An 18,437-nucleotide genomic window follows, 5' to 3' on the forward strand; every position below is an offset into this window, starting at 1 on the left:
TGTATATTTGGCCTTGTGTTTTAGGTTATTGTCCTGGAAAAAGGTGAATTTGTCTCCTAGTGTCTGAAACAGATTTTCTTCTTGGATTTTGCATGTGCTTAGCTCTATTTAATTTTTTTTTATCCTAAAAAACTCTGTAGTCCTTGCCGATGACGATCATACCCATAACATGATGCAGCCCCCACCATGCTTGAAAATGTGACGGGTGGCACTCCGTGTTGTGTTGGATTTGCCCCAAACATACTGTAACACTTTGTATTCAGAACATAAAGTTAATTTCTTTGCCACATTTTTTGCAGTGGAATGTTTTTTATTCTATACAGGCTTCCTTCTTTTCACTCTATCATTTAGGTTAGTATTGGAGTAACTATATGAGTAACTCAGGGGCGGCAGGTTAGAGCGTTGGGCCAGTAACCGAAAGGTTGCTGGATCGAATCCCCGAGCTGACAATGTACAAATCTGTCATTCTGCCCCTGAACAAGGCAGTTAACCCACTGTTCACCGGTAGGCCATCATTGTAAATAAGAATTTGTTCTTAACTGACTTGCCTAGTTAAATAAAGGTTAAATTAAAATATATATATATTTTTTACTATAATGTTGTTTATCCAACCTCAATTTTTCTCCTATCACAGCAATTAAACTCTGTAACTGTTCTAAAGTTACCATTGGCCTCATGGTGAAATCCCTGAGCAGTTTCCTTCCTCTCCTGCAACTGAGTTAGGAAGGACGCCTTTATCTTTGTCGTGACTGGGTGTATTGATACACCATCCAAAGTGTAATTAATAACTTTACCGTGCTCAAAGAAGTATTCAATGTCTTCTTTTTAAATTTTTACTCATCTACCAATAGGTGCCCTTCTTTGCGAGGCATTGAAAAACCTCCCTGGTCTTTGTGGTTGAATCTGTGTTTGAAATTCACTGCTCGACTGAGGGACCTTACAATTATCTGTATGTGTGGTACAGAGATGACGTCGTCATTCAAAAATCGAATCAACACTACTATCAATTTTAAATTCAGCCCGTAACACAATAAAATGTGGAAAAAGTCAAGTGGTGTGAATACTTTCTGAAGGCACCGTATTTGGGTGTTTTTGGAGCCTTTGTTAATGTTTTTTCTGGGGGCTCCAAATTACACAAAGGATGAGGAAGTGATTTGCTGTTTTGGGGTAAGTTTTTCAAAAATGGGAAATAACCAAAAAGGTGTCTGAACCCTTCTTTAACATGCCATTTACATAAAAAATTGAGAATTGGTTGAAAAACAACAACTTCCCCTTTAAAATAACAGTGCAACCTGCTGCAATTTCTCTTTGTCCACTGTTGTATCACAGTATACAAATACATCCTATGTTTAATGGTATACTGTACCCTCAATCCTACCCCAGGCTGTGCCTTCCTGACATACTGCGAACGAGAGTCTGCACTCAAAGCTCAGAATGCACTGCACGAGCAGAAGACGCTACCAGGGGTGAGTGCCCTCTCTGACGTTCAACAGCACACACTGGTGGAGTTCCAAATGGCACCCTATTCCCTATGTAGTTCACTATTGGCTAGAGCCTTATGGGCCCTGGTCAAAATGAGTGCACTAGTACTACATAGAAAGACCGGGTCGCATTTGGGACTCGGACACTCCCATGAGCAAAATGCGGAAACAAGTGGCATTCTACCTCACTGAACTACACACACAGACACACAACAGTGTGCCGCAGAAAAACTAACTCACTCTGACATGTGAGCTCCATTTCCCTTTGAGTTGATATGCCCAAGAGGAAGGTCAGAGGTGGCTTTCCTATATTCCCTGTACATGATGCATCCAGTCAGCGCCTTAGTCATCCTGCTCTCTCTCTCTCTCTCTCTCTCTCTCTCTCTCTCTCTCTCTCTCTCTCTCTCTCTCTCTCTCTCTCTCTCTCTCTCTCTCTCTCTCTCTCTCTCTCTCTCTCTCTCTCTCTCTCTCTCTCTCTCTCTCTCTCTCTCTCTCTCTCTCTCTCTCTCTCTCTCTCTCTCTCTCTCGTCACACATTCAAATCAAAGTTAGAGCAGCTTGATGAGCATAACCACGCAGCAAGTGTGCTGCCAAGTGACATTTATGGAGCAGATTATGAGGTGACAGGCATTCTCTCTCTGCAGTCTCTATAGAAACAGACTAGTATTATGTTCCAAATGCTATTCCCTATGTAGCACACTAACTTTGACCAGGGCCTATAGGGTTCTGGTCCTCCTTCACTCAGTCTCTGAATATTTTCCTCTGATCTCCCTCTTCTTTTTATTAAGGTTTACTGAGTTGTATTCTTTGTTAGGTTTTAATGCTTACTGGTATGCTGAGACAGTGAGGGAGTATGGGTTTTAGTAGGGGCGTCTGGAAGCCAGAGAGGAAGTTAGCACTAGCAGCAATATAAATCATATTATTAGGCTGACCCTCCTGACCTCTCAGAGGAGATCAGCAGGCAGGTTCCCCATCGCTAAACCTTCTCTTCCGTCTCCCCAGTGACTCCCCTCCCAGACCTCCTCACCCAAGTCTTGTACAACCGCCCCCTCGTGTCCCCTATCTTAACCTCTGCAATGATGAAAACCACCTCCTTAGCTACACACTGACTACCACCCCCTAGACAAGTAGTATCCTCACCCCAATTACCAGCTGTGGTGTAATCATCATCTAATACCACCTGCACTGCCAGAGAATTAACTTCACCATCCTCTTGTCACTGACGCTACAAAGAAATTACATGAAAGTAATTGAAAGACGGGAATACACCAATGCGCTTCTGAATACATAAAGCTGAATCATGTCATTATCTTTCTCCCTGTGCATTTATATTCAACATCCCTTTGTATCTAGTGAGCTATACACTGCCTGCCATGGTGGAAAATGTTAAGTTTTTTAAGTTGTCCTCACTATACACAAGCTGCATCCTAAAAGCAGATAGGAGAGGTGGGGAAAGGTGAAAGGGAGGGAGGGCGGGATGAACAGATGGTGTGATCTGAGTGGCACCTGGCCGTGTGTTTAATTTCAGGTGAGAGACAATGTCTCAAAGCTCACCGACATGGAGGCAGAGGAATGGTGTCAAAACACATTCGCACACGGAGGAAGAGAGAGGTTGTAGCAAGTGAGGGGAAAAAGACGCACAAAGAAGAATCTGCAGCTGTACTCTCTCTCCTCCTTTGCCCATCTTGTACTCGTGTCTTCCTGTCTGCTCTATCTTTATCTCTCCATCTCCCCGCTGCTATCCCTTGCTGTCTGAATTCTGTTTTGTTGCCATCCCGGTGTGTCTTGGCTTGAGACAGGTAAAAGTCTGGGCAGATAAACATGACTACACAGACATGAAATGGGCCAATTTGAAAATTGCTATCCCATTCCCAAAAATGTAACCTATATACCTCCTCTCCTCTATCCCCTCTATCTCTATCAGAGTTAGAGATGTGCTTTCACAATGGTCATCCCTACTGATAAGGGTCAAATGCTTGTTTCAATGCTTTATTATGATAGTGTATCTCTGCTTCACTGAAATCAGAAATCAGAATCAGAAATAACCAGGTAATGATGGATTTAATCAAATCTGTCTGTGAATGATATTCCAATATTTTAGGACTAGTTTTGAATAATGAAATGTGTATACACTTAATTTTTCTGTAGGTATTGCTGGGGCATGTCTCCAGAGATTGTGTGTGTGCGTGTGTGCGTGTGTGTGTGTGTGTGTGTGTGTGTGTGTGTGTGTGTGTGTGTGTGTGTGTGTGTGTGTGTGCGTGCGTGTGTAAGGCACAGTGAGATTGTACATGTGTGAGGAGGATGTAAGCTGTATGTGTGTTTAGTGGGGGAGGGGGAGGGCAGGTGTTCAGACTGACTTGATTTGCTGAAGGGGAATAAAACATCCAGAGATCTGGGTTGAAGTTAAAGATAAAAGGAATAAAAACCTGCACACTGCTCTTGCCAGTATCACTTTAGTTTATTTAGCTTTGTCAGAGCTTTTTTTTTTAAAAGATCTTTATAAAGAAAATACGTTATCCCTAAAAAATATTTAGTTGGAACATCTGACTAAGCTTGACATTTACTCTGCCATGACAAGTCAGACGCATTCTTTTGTGAATAGTCTGAAAATGAAGTCATTTGTATCACTAACAATTGAGCATATGCACACAGCATGCCTGTGAGGATAGCCTATTTGTTCTGTGTGCTGTGTGTCCATGTGTGTAAGCATAAAAAGCAGTGAGTAGTCTGAGCAGGGATGATTATAATAATGAATGCATATCTGAGCACACATGTCTGATTCATCTATCAAAGTGTGCGTGCGTGTGTTACATTTGCACATGTATATGCATATCATTATACACTGATATCAATTTGTGCAAGCCAAGGGATGGTACAGATATCGTGAAAACTCACCGCACTGTAGAAAGGCTCAACAGCTGTCACTTGAGGAGACTGTTGTGATGAATGTAGAATAGATTCAATTTATGAGGAAGGTAAAATGGGTGTGAATTGAAGAGAAATTGGATGAATGGTGGGGGGTATGGGTAGAAGGGTGGGGGAGGGGGCAGTGTTGTGTTTGAGACCACCTAAAGCGAGACCAATTCAAGACCAAGACCGACGCAAATCAAGTCCCAGTCAAGACCGGGACCGGGAATGGGACAAAGGGGTGTGAGACAGAGTCAAAACCGAGACCAGAAAAATGCGAGTCCAATTCAAGACCATGTTGTAATTTTGTCACATCACCACCATAATAAGAGTTCAAAATGTCCAGTATTTCTGTGTTCATATTTCAGAACAACATGTGGATTCTTTAGACATTCAGAATAGTGAATGTTGGCATGTTGAGGGACAATAGAGCCACTCTACAAATTATTACTAACCCAAACACATTCGGGGACAATTGGCCTTCAAAGAAGGGCTAAGGATTTATAAAATAATGGTTATAATAATAAAAATAATAATATTATTGTTTTCAATGATCTAATTTAATCTCTTCAGTTTTTGTTGGACAGGGTTAACACCGCGAGATATGCTAACTGGATAACAGTCATTCAAGTTCTTGCTAGCTAACCAAATGACACCTGGATCTCTAGCTGTGTATAGCCACTGAAAAACGATATGAGGGCATGACATGACATCCTACTAGCAGCTAGCTATCTTGCTAACGTTAGGCTCCCTGATTTTAGCTTGCTACATAAATAGATACACTAGCATATTAGCCAAATTATGACTGACTTGTGATCATTGCCCTTGTTAGTTTGATTGTATTCAAAAGGCACTCGCGCATCTGAGCTGTCTTTGTTGTAGGTGCCTGGTTGAATAAGATGAGAAAAAATAAGAAACCCGCACACTGCTCTTGCTAATATCACTGCTCTTTAAATAAGCTCTTACATATCAGCCTTCGTCAGAGCTTTTGTGAGTTTTTCTCATTTAACACCCTTATGTAGAAATTGCTACAACCACATCCGTGCATCGAATGGGGTTGGAGTCAAGAGAAAACAAGTAACTGTAACCAAATATAACACTGTGCATTTCATAAATATTCAAATAAAGTGTGCAAATAACGTATCAAACACGTCTGTAAAACCGTAATGAGGACATCGACCCACCAAGCAAGTTTTCATAAATCATTAGGTTCAGCGCAAGAAAAACGTCAGAGTAATCTGAAATGCCTGCTGATCCCCTCTGAGAGGTCAGGAAGGTCTTTATTTTTTCTCATCTTAGTTTGATTGTATTGACATTCCCAGCCTTAGATACATTTGTCTATTTTTGTCCAGAATATTGAGTCATTGAAACTGAAACTGTGCATCCCAAATGGAGGCAGCGAACAATGTACCAGGCCAGCTGTGATTTACAACCTGATAGCAATATTTTTTGGACTACAAAGAAATGTATTGGTGAATTATATTAATAATACAATAATGCATCCATCTATTCTGCCAACAATGACTTAGCGTACGTCATGGAATGTTGAGTCAAATAGAACCTATTTTTAAAACGTCTTAAGTTGGTTTTGTAGCATAAACTGGGAATTTGATATTTTTTGACTATTATTGTCTGTTTGTAGTTAAAACGCTGTCAGTTCCACTTTAAACTTTATCTCACCGGGTACTTTGTGTGCTAAATGAGAAATCTGTTTTGCAATGGGATGTAATAATTGTACATTTTGATTGGGAAATGCTTAATGGTTGTGTTTTTGTATTATAATTGGGACCTACGTCAGAGTTTATGGACTGCTTATCTTTTAACATTATGCTGTGTATGACTGCTGTCTTTCCATCAGCCCTATGCAGTGGTGTAATGGTGCTTTAACATCATGCTGTGTGTGACTGCTGTCTTTCCATTGGCCCTATGCAGTGGTGTAGTAGTGATTTAACACCATGCTGTGTGTGACTGCTGACTTTCCATTGGCCCTATGCAGTGGTGTAGTAGTGCTTTAATAACACCATGCTGTGTGTGACTGTTGTCTTTCCATTGGCCCTATGCAGTGGTGTAGTAGTGCTTTAATAACATCATGCTGTGTGTGACTGTTGTCTTTCCATCGGCCCTATGCAGTGGTGTAGTGGTGCTTTAACATCATGCTGTGTGTGACTGCTGTCTTTCCATCGGCTCTATGCAGTGGTGTAGTGGTGCTTTAACATCATGCTGTGTGACTGCTGTCTTTCCATCGGCCCTATGCAGTGGTGTAGTGGTGATTTAATACCATCATGCTGTGTGTGACTGCTGTCTTTCCATCGGCCCTATGCAGTGGTGCAGTGGTGCTTTAATAACATCATGCTTTGTGTGACTGCTGTCTTTCCATCGGCCCTATGCAGTGGTGTAGTGGTGATTTAACACCATGCTGTGTGTGACTGCTGTCATTCCATCAGCCCTATGCAGTGGTGTAGTGGTGCTTTAACATCATGCTGTGTGACTGCTGTCTTTCCATCGGCCCTATGCAGAGGTGTAGTGGTGCTTTAACATCATGCTGTGTGTGACTGCTGTCTTTCCATCGGCCCTATGCAGAGGTGTAGTGGTGCTTTAAGATAATGCTGTGTGTGACTGCTGTCTTTCCATCGGCCCTATGTGGTGGTGCTTTAACATCATGCTGTGTGTGACTGCTGTCTTTCCATTGGCCCTATGCAGTGGTGTAGTGGTGCTTTAATAACACCATGCTGTGTGTGACTACTGTCTTTCCATCAGCCCTATGCAGAGGTGTAGTGGTGATTTAACATCATGCTGTGTGTGACTGCTGTCTTTCCATCGGCCCTATGCAGTGGTGTAGTGGTGCTTTAACATCATGCTGTGTGTGACTGATGTCTTTCCATCGGTCCTATGCAGAAGTGTCGTGGAGCCTGGAGAAGAGGGTATACTCTAATTTTGCCCCCCAAAATTATGAGTTTGCTTATCAATTTTTCAGATTTTCACTTTCAAAATCACACTTCTTAATTTATAGAAAAAATATGGTGTTATGGTCTAAGTCCACAACAATGCTTAAACCATGTCCACGCCACTGATGCAAACAGCACATGATGACAGTTGCGCATCACAAATAGCCTACTAACCAACACTTGAAAACCCATTGTTGCCTTAGTTAGCATTTACTGGTAGATATCATCACTGGCAATTTTTGGCATGTAAATCTTGGTTGGGCAAACAAAAAAATGAATGCATGCCAGCAAAGCCACAGCACAACACTAAACAATACATTAATTGCACTAAAACGGTGACAAACAGTGCCCACAAACTGTTACGGCCTACATAAAGCTGTCTCAACAGCAGTCCCAACACCTTACCACTGCTACACCTGGCTATCAGCAGAGCCTTGTCTGGCAGCGAAACAGTTCATTCAGCCTCATTTACTGCCTTTAAAAAAAAACATAGCAGATATGGCTGACTTGCTTAAACAATGTGGTTTCTACTGACAATTGAGATGTACACACTATGGCATAAGGGGACGACGAGCGGATAAGAGGCAATCTGTAATTTTGATTAAGACATTAATGAGCAAGCTAGGACAGACGTAGTCAATATAACTATTTATTCAGCACCTTTGTAATGTACAGTGACAGGATTCATAACATGGGCCGTTCTTACAGTATTCTCCCTGTACACCAAGTCAAAACCGTAGGATAAATAAAGTGGGCACATAAAACAGCTCTTACAATATTCGATGATGACATTTCTCTAGGCTATAGGCTATAGGCTACATATGCTATAGGCTACATATGAACCACCAACGCCTAACAGCTTTACAACACAACATTCCCTTTGTATTCCGTTCTTAGCTACAGTATACATGTTACATTATTTATATAGCAGGATACAATACATTTTTGGACTCACCTTGTTGTGCTCACTTGAACAGGAAGGTGGCATGGCGGTCCTTCGTGGGCATATTTTGTCATCAAACGTTGTCATTAAAGTCTGGCATTCTCTGGATGTATGGTTCTTTCAAGAAAACTGGGAACTCAGGTCAAATCATGATGACGTCAATGATCTTCAGGTCGGTCGGAGCTCTAGAAAGAGGCCCGAGTTCCCGACTTGCAATTCCGAGTTGGATGACCGTTCAAAACGTATTTTCCCAGTCGGAGTTCGTTTTTTCGGAGTTCCATGTTGTTTTTAACGCACTGTAATCAGATTTCCCAGTTCCGAGTTTCCAGTTGTTTTGAGCGAGCAGAAGTCATGCTGGATTGACAGCATGGCCAATGTTGAATGTTTACCCTTTTAAGCTTGCGAAAGAAACCCTTAAACCCAGACTTGGGACCACACACCCACTCCACTGAATAGCAGGCTAGTGATTGCTTTGCAGTCAGCCACTGATCCTTCCAATTTCCAACTTATTGTTTGATACATTTGATCTAAAATGTCCCTTAATTATTTATCTTCATATGACAAGGATTGAAAAGGATTTGCCAGTAGATTGTCAGCTTGATTCATGATGATGACTGCTAGCTTGCTAGCTAAGATTTATAAAGCATGATGTTGACATGATTAGTCCAATCTAAGCTACTGTAGATATAACGTGATTTGACGTCATTTTATCTGTGGCCAATGACCTTGAGCCTTATTGGATGGGTACTTCTAATGTAACTCTATAGCAGCATCCAAGGGTTTTGAATTTTCAAGCCTTACACTTAGACTTGGCGGTGATGTAGTGTCCCCATGAGTGACAGAACACTGAGCCAATCACAGCGCAACTAGAAAACATTACCAACCCCATAAGCTCCACATTTTCCGCTGGATGCCCCACTGCCACAGAAAGCACTGAGCTAGGCTGAAACAACTGCATTTTGGAGCTGCCTTACTCAAGAAAGAAAAAAAGAGACACAGCTTTATTAACTCAATGATGATTATTGTATTTTACATTGTTTGCAAACTGATATGAGACAGGTATTAATGCCAAAGTAACATGCAAAACAGGCAAGCCAAACAGGTGGGGCTCAAAACACCGAATGACCGGTCACCACTGGATATCGTAAATTTAAACGTCTTTCCTACCCTACCGGCTACCGATGTCATTCTTCTGTGAGCAGTTCCATGCAAAAAAACAGTTGAGAGCTGCCCACTCTTGCTGCCTGCAGATGATATACCGTTGAAACGTGTGGTGCGCATGTGAATATATTCCACGTGCTTTACAATTGTGTAGGTTACTTTGTGCATTATGTCTCTGTTGTACGTCATAATTGATCATTCGTATTCCTCCACTACACTACTTTGATACGCATCACTATGGATTAAGAAGTGAAAAAAGCAATAACCTCTGAAAAAAGTGGGTATATTGTTTATACCTGCGTCTACCATTCACTACACCACCGGACCTTCGTGTTTTACAGAAAGTGCACTCTCCTACATGAGTGCGCTGGTATTACGATTGCTGTCCTTTCAGAATCATGAGCCTGTCACACACTGAAAGCCTATAGACATTTACATTACATTTAAGTCATTTAGCAGACGCTCTTATCCAGAGCGACTTACAAATTGGTGCATTCACCTTATGACATCCAGTGGAACAGCCACTTTACAATAGTGCATCTAAATCTTTTAAGGGGGGGGTGAGAAGGATTACTTTATCCTATCCTAGGTATTCCTTAAAGAGGTGGGGTTTCAGGTGTCTCCGGAAGGTGGTGATTGACTCCGCTGTCCTGGCGTCGTGAGGGAGTTTGTTCCACCATTGGGGGCCAGAGCAGCGAACAGTTTTGACTGGGCTGAGCGGGAACTGTACTTCCTCAGTGGTAGGGAGGCGAGCAGGCCAGAGGTGGATGAACGCAGTGCCCTTGTTTGGGTGTAGGGCCTGATCAGAGCCTGGAGGTACTGAGGTGCCGTTCCCCTCACAGCTCCGTAGGCAAGCACCATGGTCTTGTAGCGGATGCGAGCTTCAACTGGAAGCCAGTGGAGAGAGCGGAGGAGCGGGGTGACGTGAGAGAACTTGGGAAGGTTGAACACCAGACGGGCTGCGGCGTTCTGGATGAGTTGTAGGGGTTTAATGGCACAGGCAGGGAGCCCAGCCAACAGCGAGTTGCAGTAATCCAGACGGGAGATGACAAGTGCCTGGATTAGGACCTGCGCCACTTCCTGTGTGAGGCAGGGTCGTACTCTGCGGATGTTGTAGAGCATGAACCTACAGGAACGGGCCACCGCCTTGATGTTAGTTGAGAACGACAGGGTGTTGTCCAGGATCACGCCAAGGTTCTTAGCGCTCTGGGAGGAGGACACAATGGAGTTGTCAACCATGATGGCGAGATCATGGAACGGGCAGTCCTTCCCCGGGAGGAAGAGCAGCTCCGTCTTGCCGAGGTTCAGCTTGAGGTGGTGAACCTCGGTTCGTCACTGTGCAACATGTTTATAATATATATAAATATATATTATATATATAATATAATATATATAATATATATAATATATATAAATATATAATATATATAAAGGCTGTTAAGATATTAATGTTTTAAGAAAGGAATGTATATATTTGGCCTGGCGAAGCGGTTTTATGCTCTGATAATTGAGTTTTCCTCACTGTCCTCAGTCCTCACTGTCCGAGACTGAGTCAAGACCTGAGTCAAGACCGAGTTCAAATGTATCCGACACCGAGATAAGACCGAGATACTAAATATGTGGTCTGGAGACCGTACTCTAGGGTCTCGAGTACCACAACACTGTGAGGGGGTAAGAAATGAATGGATGTTTGACATAATGAGCAACGGGTGGCAGTGGGGGTTGAGGGACGAGGCAGTACGTTAATCATCTTAAATGCAGACATCTGTTACAGAGTGGGTGGGGGTACGAGTTTGTGTTTGTGTGTGGAAAACGGCTCTTATTATAAAACTCATCAGGCTCTGTTAACTCAGGCGCACTAGGCCAGCGTTTAATCCAATGGAAAGTATTCAGACCCCTTAACTTTTTCCACATTTTGTTATGTTACAGCCTTGTTCTAAAATTGAATAAATTGTATTTTTTCCCTCATTAATCCACACACAATACCCCATATTGACGAAGCAAAAACGTTTTTTTTTTATGTCTGCTAATTTATAAACATTTTAAAAACGGAAATATCATATTTACAAAAGTATTCAGACCCTTTACTCAGTACTTTGTTGAAGCACCTTTGGCAGCAATTACAGAATCGAGTCTTCTTGGGTATAATGCTACAAGCTTGGCACACCTGTATTTAGGGAGTTTCTCATATTCTTCTCTGTAGATCCTCTCATGCTCTGTCAGGTTGGGTGGGGAGCGTTGCTGCACAGCTATTTTCAGGTCTCTCCAGAGATGTTTGACCGGGTTCAAGTCCGGGTTCTGGCTGGGCCACTCAAGGACATTCAGAGACTTGTCCCGAAGCCATTCCTGCATTGACTTGGCTGTGTGCTTAGGGTTGTTGTCCTGTTGGAAGGTGAACCTTTGCCCCAGTCTGAGGTCCTGAGCTCTCTGGAGCAGGTCGTCATCAAGGATCTCTCTGTACTTTGCTCTATTCATCTTTGCCTCGATCCTGACTAGTCTCCCAGTCCCTACCGCTGAAAAACATCCCCACAGCATGATTCTGTCGACACCATGCTTCACCGTAGGGATGGTTCCAGGTTTCCTCCAGATCTGACACTTGGCATTCAAGCCAAAGAGTTCAATCTCGGTAACATCAGATCAGAGAATCTTGTTTCTCATGGTCTGAGAGTCTTTAGGTTTCTTTGACAAACTGCAAGCTGGGAGTGGCTTACACTGAGGAGTGGCTTCCGTATGGCCACTCTACCATTAAGGCCTGATTGGTGGAGTGCTGCAGGGATGGTTGTCCTGGAAGTTTCTCCCATCTCCACAGAGGAACTCTAGAGCTCTGTCAAGAGTGACCATCGGGTTCTTGGTCACCTCCCTGACTAAGGCCCTTCTCCCCCGATTGCTCAGTTTTTCTGGGCGCCCAGCTCTAGGAAGAGTCTTGCTGGTTCCAAACTTCTTCCATTTAAGAATGGCCACTGTGTTCTTTGGGACCTCTAGTGCTGCAGAATGTGTTGGTACCCTTCCCCAGATCTGTGCCTCGACACAATCCTGTCTCGGAGCTCTACAGACAATTCGTTCAACCTCATGGTTTGGTATTTGCTCTGATATGCACTATCAACTGTGGGATCTTATATACACAGGTTTGTGCCTTACCAAATTATGTTCAATCAATTGAATTTACCACAGGCGGACTCAAATTTATTTGTAGAAACAGCTCAAGGATGATCAATGAAAACATGATGCACCTGAGTCTCATAGCAAAAGGTCTGAATACTTATGTAAATAAGGTATTTCTGTTTTTTTTTTTTATACATGTGCAAACATACAGTGCAAACTGTCTTCACATTGTCATTATGAGGTATTGTGTGTAGATTGCTGAGGGAAAAAAATATTTTATCCATATTAGAAGAAGGCTGTAACGTAACAAAATGTGGAAAAAGTCGAGGGGTCTGAATACATTCCGAAGCCACTGTACATATTGCACTTTGGTGGAATTAAACTGACTAAACCTACAAAAATGAAGACGCATCCCTATGACAACAGAAGTCAGTGACTTTCAACGTGGCACTTTCAACGTCATAGGATACGATCTTTCCAACAAGTAAGTTCGTCAAAATTCTGCCCTGCTAGAGCTTCCCCGGTCAACTGTAAGTGGAAACGTCTAGGAGCAACAACGGCTCAGCCACGAATTGTAGGCCACATAAGAATGCGTAAAAATTGTCTCTCTTCCATTGCAACTAGGGTTGCACATTTTGGGGAATATTCAGAGGTGGAAACTTTCTGTGGGAATATGTGGGAATTAACGGAAATATATGCAAATTAATATTAATACCATTTAAATGTAGATGTTTTTTGCATTGAATATATTTCCCATATCACATGGAGACAGCAATGGAGATACACATTTGACCTTATCATCAAGTAGACATAATTGCAAATGATTAAATCCTTCCAATAGAAATAAAAAAAAATCGATTTAGTTACATGGGATGATTTCACTGAACAACAATAGAAAGGGAATATTGAATGATCCCCAATGATCCAACGCATCTCCCAAAAAATCTGTAAATTGATAGTCTAGAAACTAAAGCTTTGGTTGTCTTCCTCTCAGGCTTCCATATCTTCTCCCTGGACCTCCTCAATTGTCCACCTCTTGAACATCAGACTCCAAGGCCTCATCTTCACTGTCACTTTCCAACCTTGTTGAGGATGGCTCGTTGTCAGGCTCAAAAAGCCTCAAATTTGCCCAGATGGCCACCAATTATTCAACTCTTGTATTGGTCAGCCTGTTACGTGCTTTTCTGTGTGTGTTCCCAAACAAGGACCAGTTGCGATCTGAGGTGGCTGATGTTGGTGGGATTTGGAGGATGATGGAGGCAACAGGGTAAAGAGCCTCAGATCCACAAAGTCCCTTCCACCAGGTGGCTGAGGAGATATGTGGGCATGATTGCCATATTGCATCTCCATCCCAAAGCCCTTGCTTGGAAGTGTACTTCGCCAGACTGCCAAGAACCTTGCCCTCATCCAGGCCAAGGTGGTGAGACATGGTAATGATGACACCATAGGCTTTGTTGATCTCTGCACCAGACAAGATGCTCTTGCCAGCACACTTGGGGGTTCAACATGTAAGCTGCGGCGTGTATGGGCTTCAGGCAGAAGTCTTCACACTTTTTGATGTATATCAGAACAAAGGTATTCTCTGCTTGGAACAACAGTGAAGAGGGCAGGGCGATACGGATTTATTCTCTTATATCTGCAGGCAGAGTCTGAACATCAGACAGGATGGCATTGTCTCCCTCAATCCGTGCAATGGCTACTTCTATAGGTTTCAGGAGTTTCAGGCAGCTTACCACTCTCTCCCAAAATACATAATCCAGGAGAATCCCCTTGATGGGGCTGTCCATATCGGCAGACTGTCAAACCTGATGACAACACCACCCCAGCGGGTGTTGCTGGGCAGCTTCAATGTGGTTCTCTTATTCTATTCTTCTCACTTTGCTTGGTGAGGTAGATTGCTGCTATAACTTGAAGACCCGTCACATACCTAACCATTTCACTGGCTCTATTGTAGAGTGTATCCATTGCTTTCAGTGCCATGATGTCCTTGAGTAGCAGATTCATTGCATGAGCAGCACAGCCAATGGGTGTGATGTGAGGGTAGGACTACATTCTTCACATATGATTTGGCACAGTATTTGCAAATGTACACAGCCTTTCCTTCTACATTAGCTGCAGTGAAACGTCTCTACACATCAGATAGTGCCTGTGGCATTGTCCTGTAAAGATTAGAGAAAAAAATAGTAAAATAAATAGTTTATCAGTTAGATTAAACAACTCCTTTGTAAGATAAATGTTTTAAAGTGAAACATGTATGGAAACAGGTGAATTAACACTCCTCAGTTAGCAGGATCAAGCAAGCTAAACACACATGGTAGCAAAAACAAACTAGCAGAAATTGTTAACAAGTTAGAAATGATTTAAAAACACTTTGCTGTAGGCTATTTACTAGTTCACAGAAAATCATGTATGTCATAAAAAAATATATTCACCCACCTAGTATTGTAATCAAAACGTACCAGAAAGCATGTAGTCCTTGGCTCAGTGCAGTAATGCGGGCTCAATACCATCTCATTGGTGTGCAAGATCTTGACTATCAGCTGTACATGTGATGGAAGAGTGCACTGCACATGTGATGGAAGAATGCACTGTGCATGTAGAGGGTTGCAATTCCATTGAATTGGGGATAGTTTAACCAAAATATGCCACAAGACCTAGAATTGCCTTATGTGTATCCCACAAAAAAAGATTCACTGTTATAAGCTAACTTTTTTGATAAACTAAAGCAAAATTCCCCAAATTCCCCGAGCTTTAACTTCCCATGGAAAATTTCCAGACAAATTATTATTTTTCTCAGTATAGAGGTATACTGTGCATCTTCTGATGAAGGAAAGCAGCTAGAGGAAAGAGTAGCATAAATAATTGTGGTACTTCTCTCTCTTCCTCTTGTATGACCCCAAAGAAATAGAATTGTTTAGTAATTCTACAATAGGGATTATATTTCTATGTACGACCCAACCCCAGAGAGCCTTAAATATATAGACAGACCGAGCATGACTAGGGAGGAGTAACAGAGACATACTGAAAACAGACTTTGATAACAGGTTGTTGGCATGTGTGTGTGTGCGTAGGAGATTTCCTGTCTTTGTTTGTGTTTGGGATTGTACCTCTGTTTCTGCGCCTGCCTTTGTTACTTTGTTCATCTCTTTGTGCGAGTGTTTTTCTATGTCTGTGTGAGTTTCTTTTTGTTTGCATCTGCGAATAGAGATATAGCCTATATTTCCACCAATCTATTTTCTGTACTCTAAGTATCTCTGTTAGTGTGTGTGTGATGTGGAGGGGGAGATGAGGGAGTGGAGAGAAGAGGGGGGGATGGGGTGGCAGGTTGATTATGGTCCCAGGTCTCGTTGCCAGGAGACGGTGGGGACGAGGGATGCCAGGTTGCTAGGTAACCGGTGTGATGCAATGACCAGTGCTGTGTGATGGAGAGGAGGGAGAAAAATAGTCATTTTGCTGTGATTTGATTGGATAATCTATGGATTTAATATCTCATACTGTAATCCTAGTGAAATCCTTTTTGGCATCACAGAGGGAAAGATTAACTGTGTGCTCATGTCAATGTGAGCAAGAGAGTGCCTATACATATGAGACTGCCAGGAACAGACAGTGTATATGTACAAAGGCTGCCTATGTGGACATTGTGTTTGTGCCACTGTGTTTGTTGAGTTTGAATGATAATCATAATGTCTCTGTATATTTGGATTTGAAAAAGGACAACATGAACATTTAAAGCTAAATTGGGTCACAGATAGGGCGGGTTTGGCCTTTGGCCGGGTTTAATCTGTGCTGTGTTTTTAAAATGAGCCTGTTGATTTGCAGAAAAAGAGAAAATATAGAAGATAAAAATATTAAAATGGCTCGGCTTGCACAGTGTAATAGAAGCAGACATTTTCTTGGTCCCTACAGTATCTGCCCTTGAGGCAGCAATTAAATGCAACAGGCACCATCCCTTGTCCTTTTGTCCCTGTAATTCCAGTTCCCCCCCAAGCATCCTTTCTCCCTCACGACATATCTAATAATCCCAGCGTCTCTCAACCCTTTATTTCTCATAGGTTTTTTTTTCTCCTTCATCCATCTCTTTTTCTCTCCTACGCATAATGTTCTTGGCAACGTTGTTTACCTGCTGTGGATCTCATCACAAGGTTGTCATGGTGACCGCAATGCGAGGTGCAGACTTTGTCAGATTAGCAGGGCTGGTTGCCGTGTCGACCTCAAGTGCCACTGCCTTGTTGGCCTCCACTTCTCCACTATAATCTAATTCCATTATCTTGTGCCATTTGCTCCGCTTCTTAACCGTGGAAGAACTCAAGTCATAAATAGACTAACCTAGCGTTTATATGAAATATACTCAAATATTTTATTCAGGGAACATTATATCCTAAAATTCTATTTGAGACATTTGTTGTATCATGATTAGGTTGTGTCGTTAAAGTCGAAGTGTAGGCTAAGATGTGATCTTTTGGTTTTGTTCTGTGTTTTAATACTGTAGTCTTTCACCCGTTGCAAATTAGGATTTATCCCGCAACTCATTTAGTGGATGACTTTATCCAAGTTGACTTTGCCGAACATTTGAGGCGTATAGAAAAACATCACCTCTGAGCACAAAATTCTATTCTATTTACTGACTCCTGGGTACATTCACAATGTAAAAATGCATTTTGATTACTGTTTTCAATCCTTCCCGGTAAACAGGTGCTTCTTAATCCACATGGTCATCTAATTAATTGTCGTAATCAATGGGACACTCCACTAGAAAACCCAAGGCCTGCTGGTGATGATGTTTGTGCATGCAGATGGCAAGGGCCCTACCAGCACTGATGAATACTGTCTCCTGGTGACCAATCAAGGCTGATCAATCAGAGACAGGGATCAGTGACTGACTCAAATGTCACCCGCTCCATAATTAAGACTTTAATTAAGCCACCGTTAACACACTGACTCTGCTCTGCTCCTCGCCAATCACTGTCCTCTCTGCATCCTCCATCTGCTCTCCTTCTCAGTGCACCACCACATATGTGAAAGAGAATATTGAAGTGCCTAGCTAGACCTGCATCATTATAATGATTGTGTCATTGGTCCACAAAAGTAATTTTTGTGGATTGTGTTTTTATGATGTGTGAAAGGTCGTCTGTTTCCTTATTTGTTTTGGTTGCTCTTTCCTTACTCTGACTCCATCCATTCCTCTACAGCTCCTTCCCCCTCTCTCTCTCTGTTCAGAATCTCCCACCATTCTAATCCAGCGTGCTTCTGTAATCCGGATTAGCCAGCGAGCGTTCTTAATCTTATCACTTGCCTAATCCCGCGTGGTTGTGTGCGTGCGTGTGTGTGTGTAAGAGAGAGACACACTCATTCTCTGTGAGGGAATATAATTGATGGGGAATGAGAAGAGAGGAAAAAAAGAACAGTAAACCAGGAGGGTGATGGGCAGGGCTTCATTAGAAGCCGAGGGAGTGGCCAGCTCATATTCCAGCCCTTTCTTGAGTTCTACATACATACACAATATATGTACAGTAGCAGTCAAAAGTTTGAACACACCTACTCATTCAAGGGGTTTTTCTTTATTTTTACTATTTTCTACATTGTAGAATAATAGTGAAGACATCAAAACTATGAAATAACACATATGGAATCATGTAGTAACCAGAAAAGTATATATTTAATATTTGAGATTCTTCAAAGTAGCCTCCCTTTGCCTTGATGACAGCTTTGCATACTCTTGGCATTCTCTCAACCAGCTTCATGAGGTAGTCACCTGGAATGCATTTCAATAAACAGGTGTGCCTGGTTAAAAGAACATTTGTGGTATTTCTTTCTTTCTTAATGCGTTTGAGCCAATCAGTTGTGTTGTGACAAGGTAGGGGCGGTATACAGAAGATATCCTTATTTGGTAAAAGACCAA

The 18,437-nt window shown here is 42.3% G+C and overlaps 1 protein-coding gene across 6 annotated transcripts in view; it reads left to right on the top strand.

The window, feature by feature from the left end:
* Positions 1 to 18,437, top strand: part of LOC118399122 (CUGBP Elav-like family member 3) — a 35,561-nt gene that overhangs the window by 4,666 nt on the left and 12,458 nt on the right. For all 6 annotated transcript variants that reach the window (XR_004828769.2, XM_035794928.2, XM_035794926.2 and 3 more), the window contains exon 3: positions 1,384 to 1,466. Coding sequence is in view for 5 of the 6 variants with exons in the window: in XM_035794928.2 (XP_035650821.1) it covers positions 1,384 to 1,466 (83 nt within the window). In the remaining variant the exon portion in view is untranslated. The remainder of the gene's footprint in view (positions 1 to 1,383; positions 1,467 to 18,437) is intronic.

The sequence above is a fragment of the Oncorhynchus keta genome, chromosome 20 (assembly GCF_023373465.1).
Source record: "Oncorhynchus keta strain PuntledgeMale-10-30-2019 chromosome 20, Oket_V2, whole genome shotgun sequence".
Lineage (NCBI taxonomy): Eukaryota > Metazoa > Chordata > Actinopteri > Salmoniformes > Salmonidae > Oncorhynchus > Oncorhynchus keta.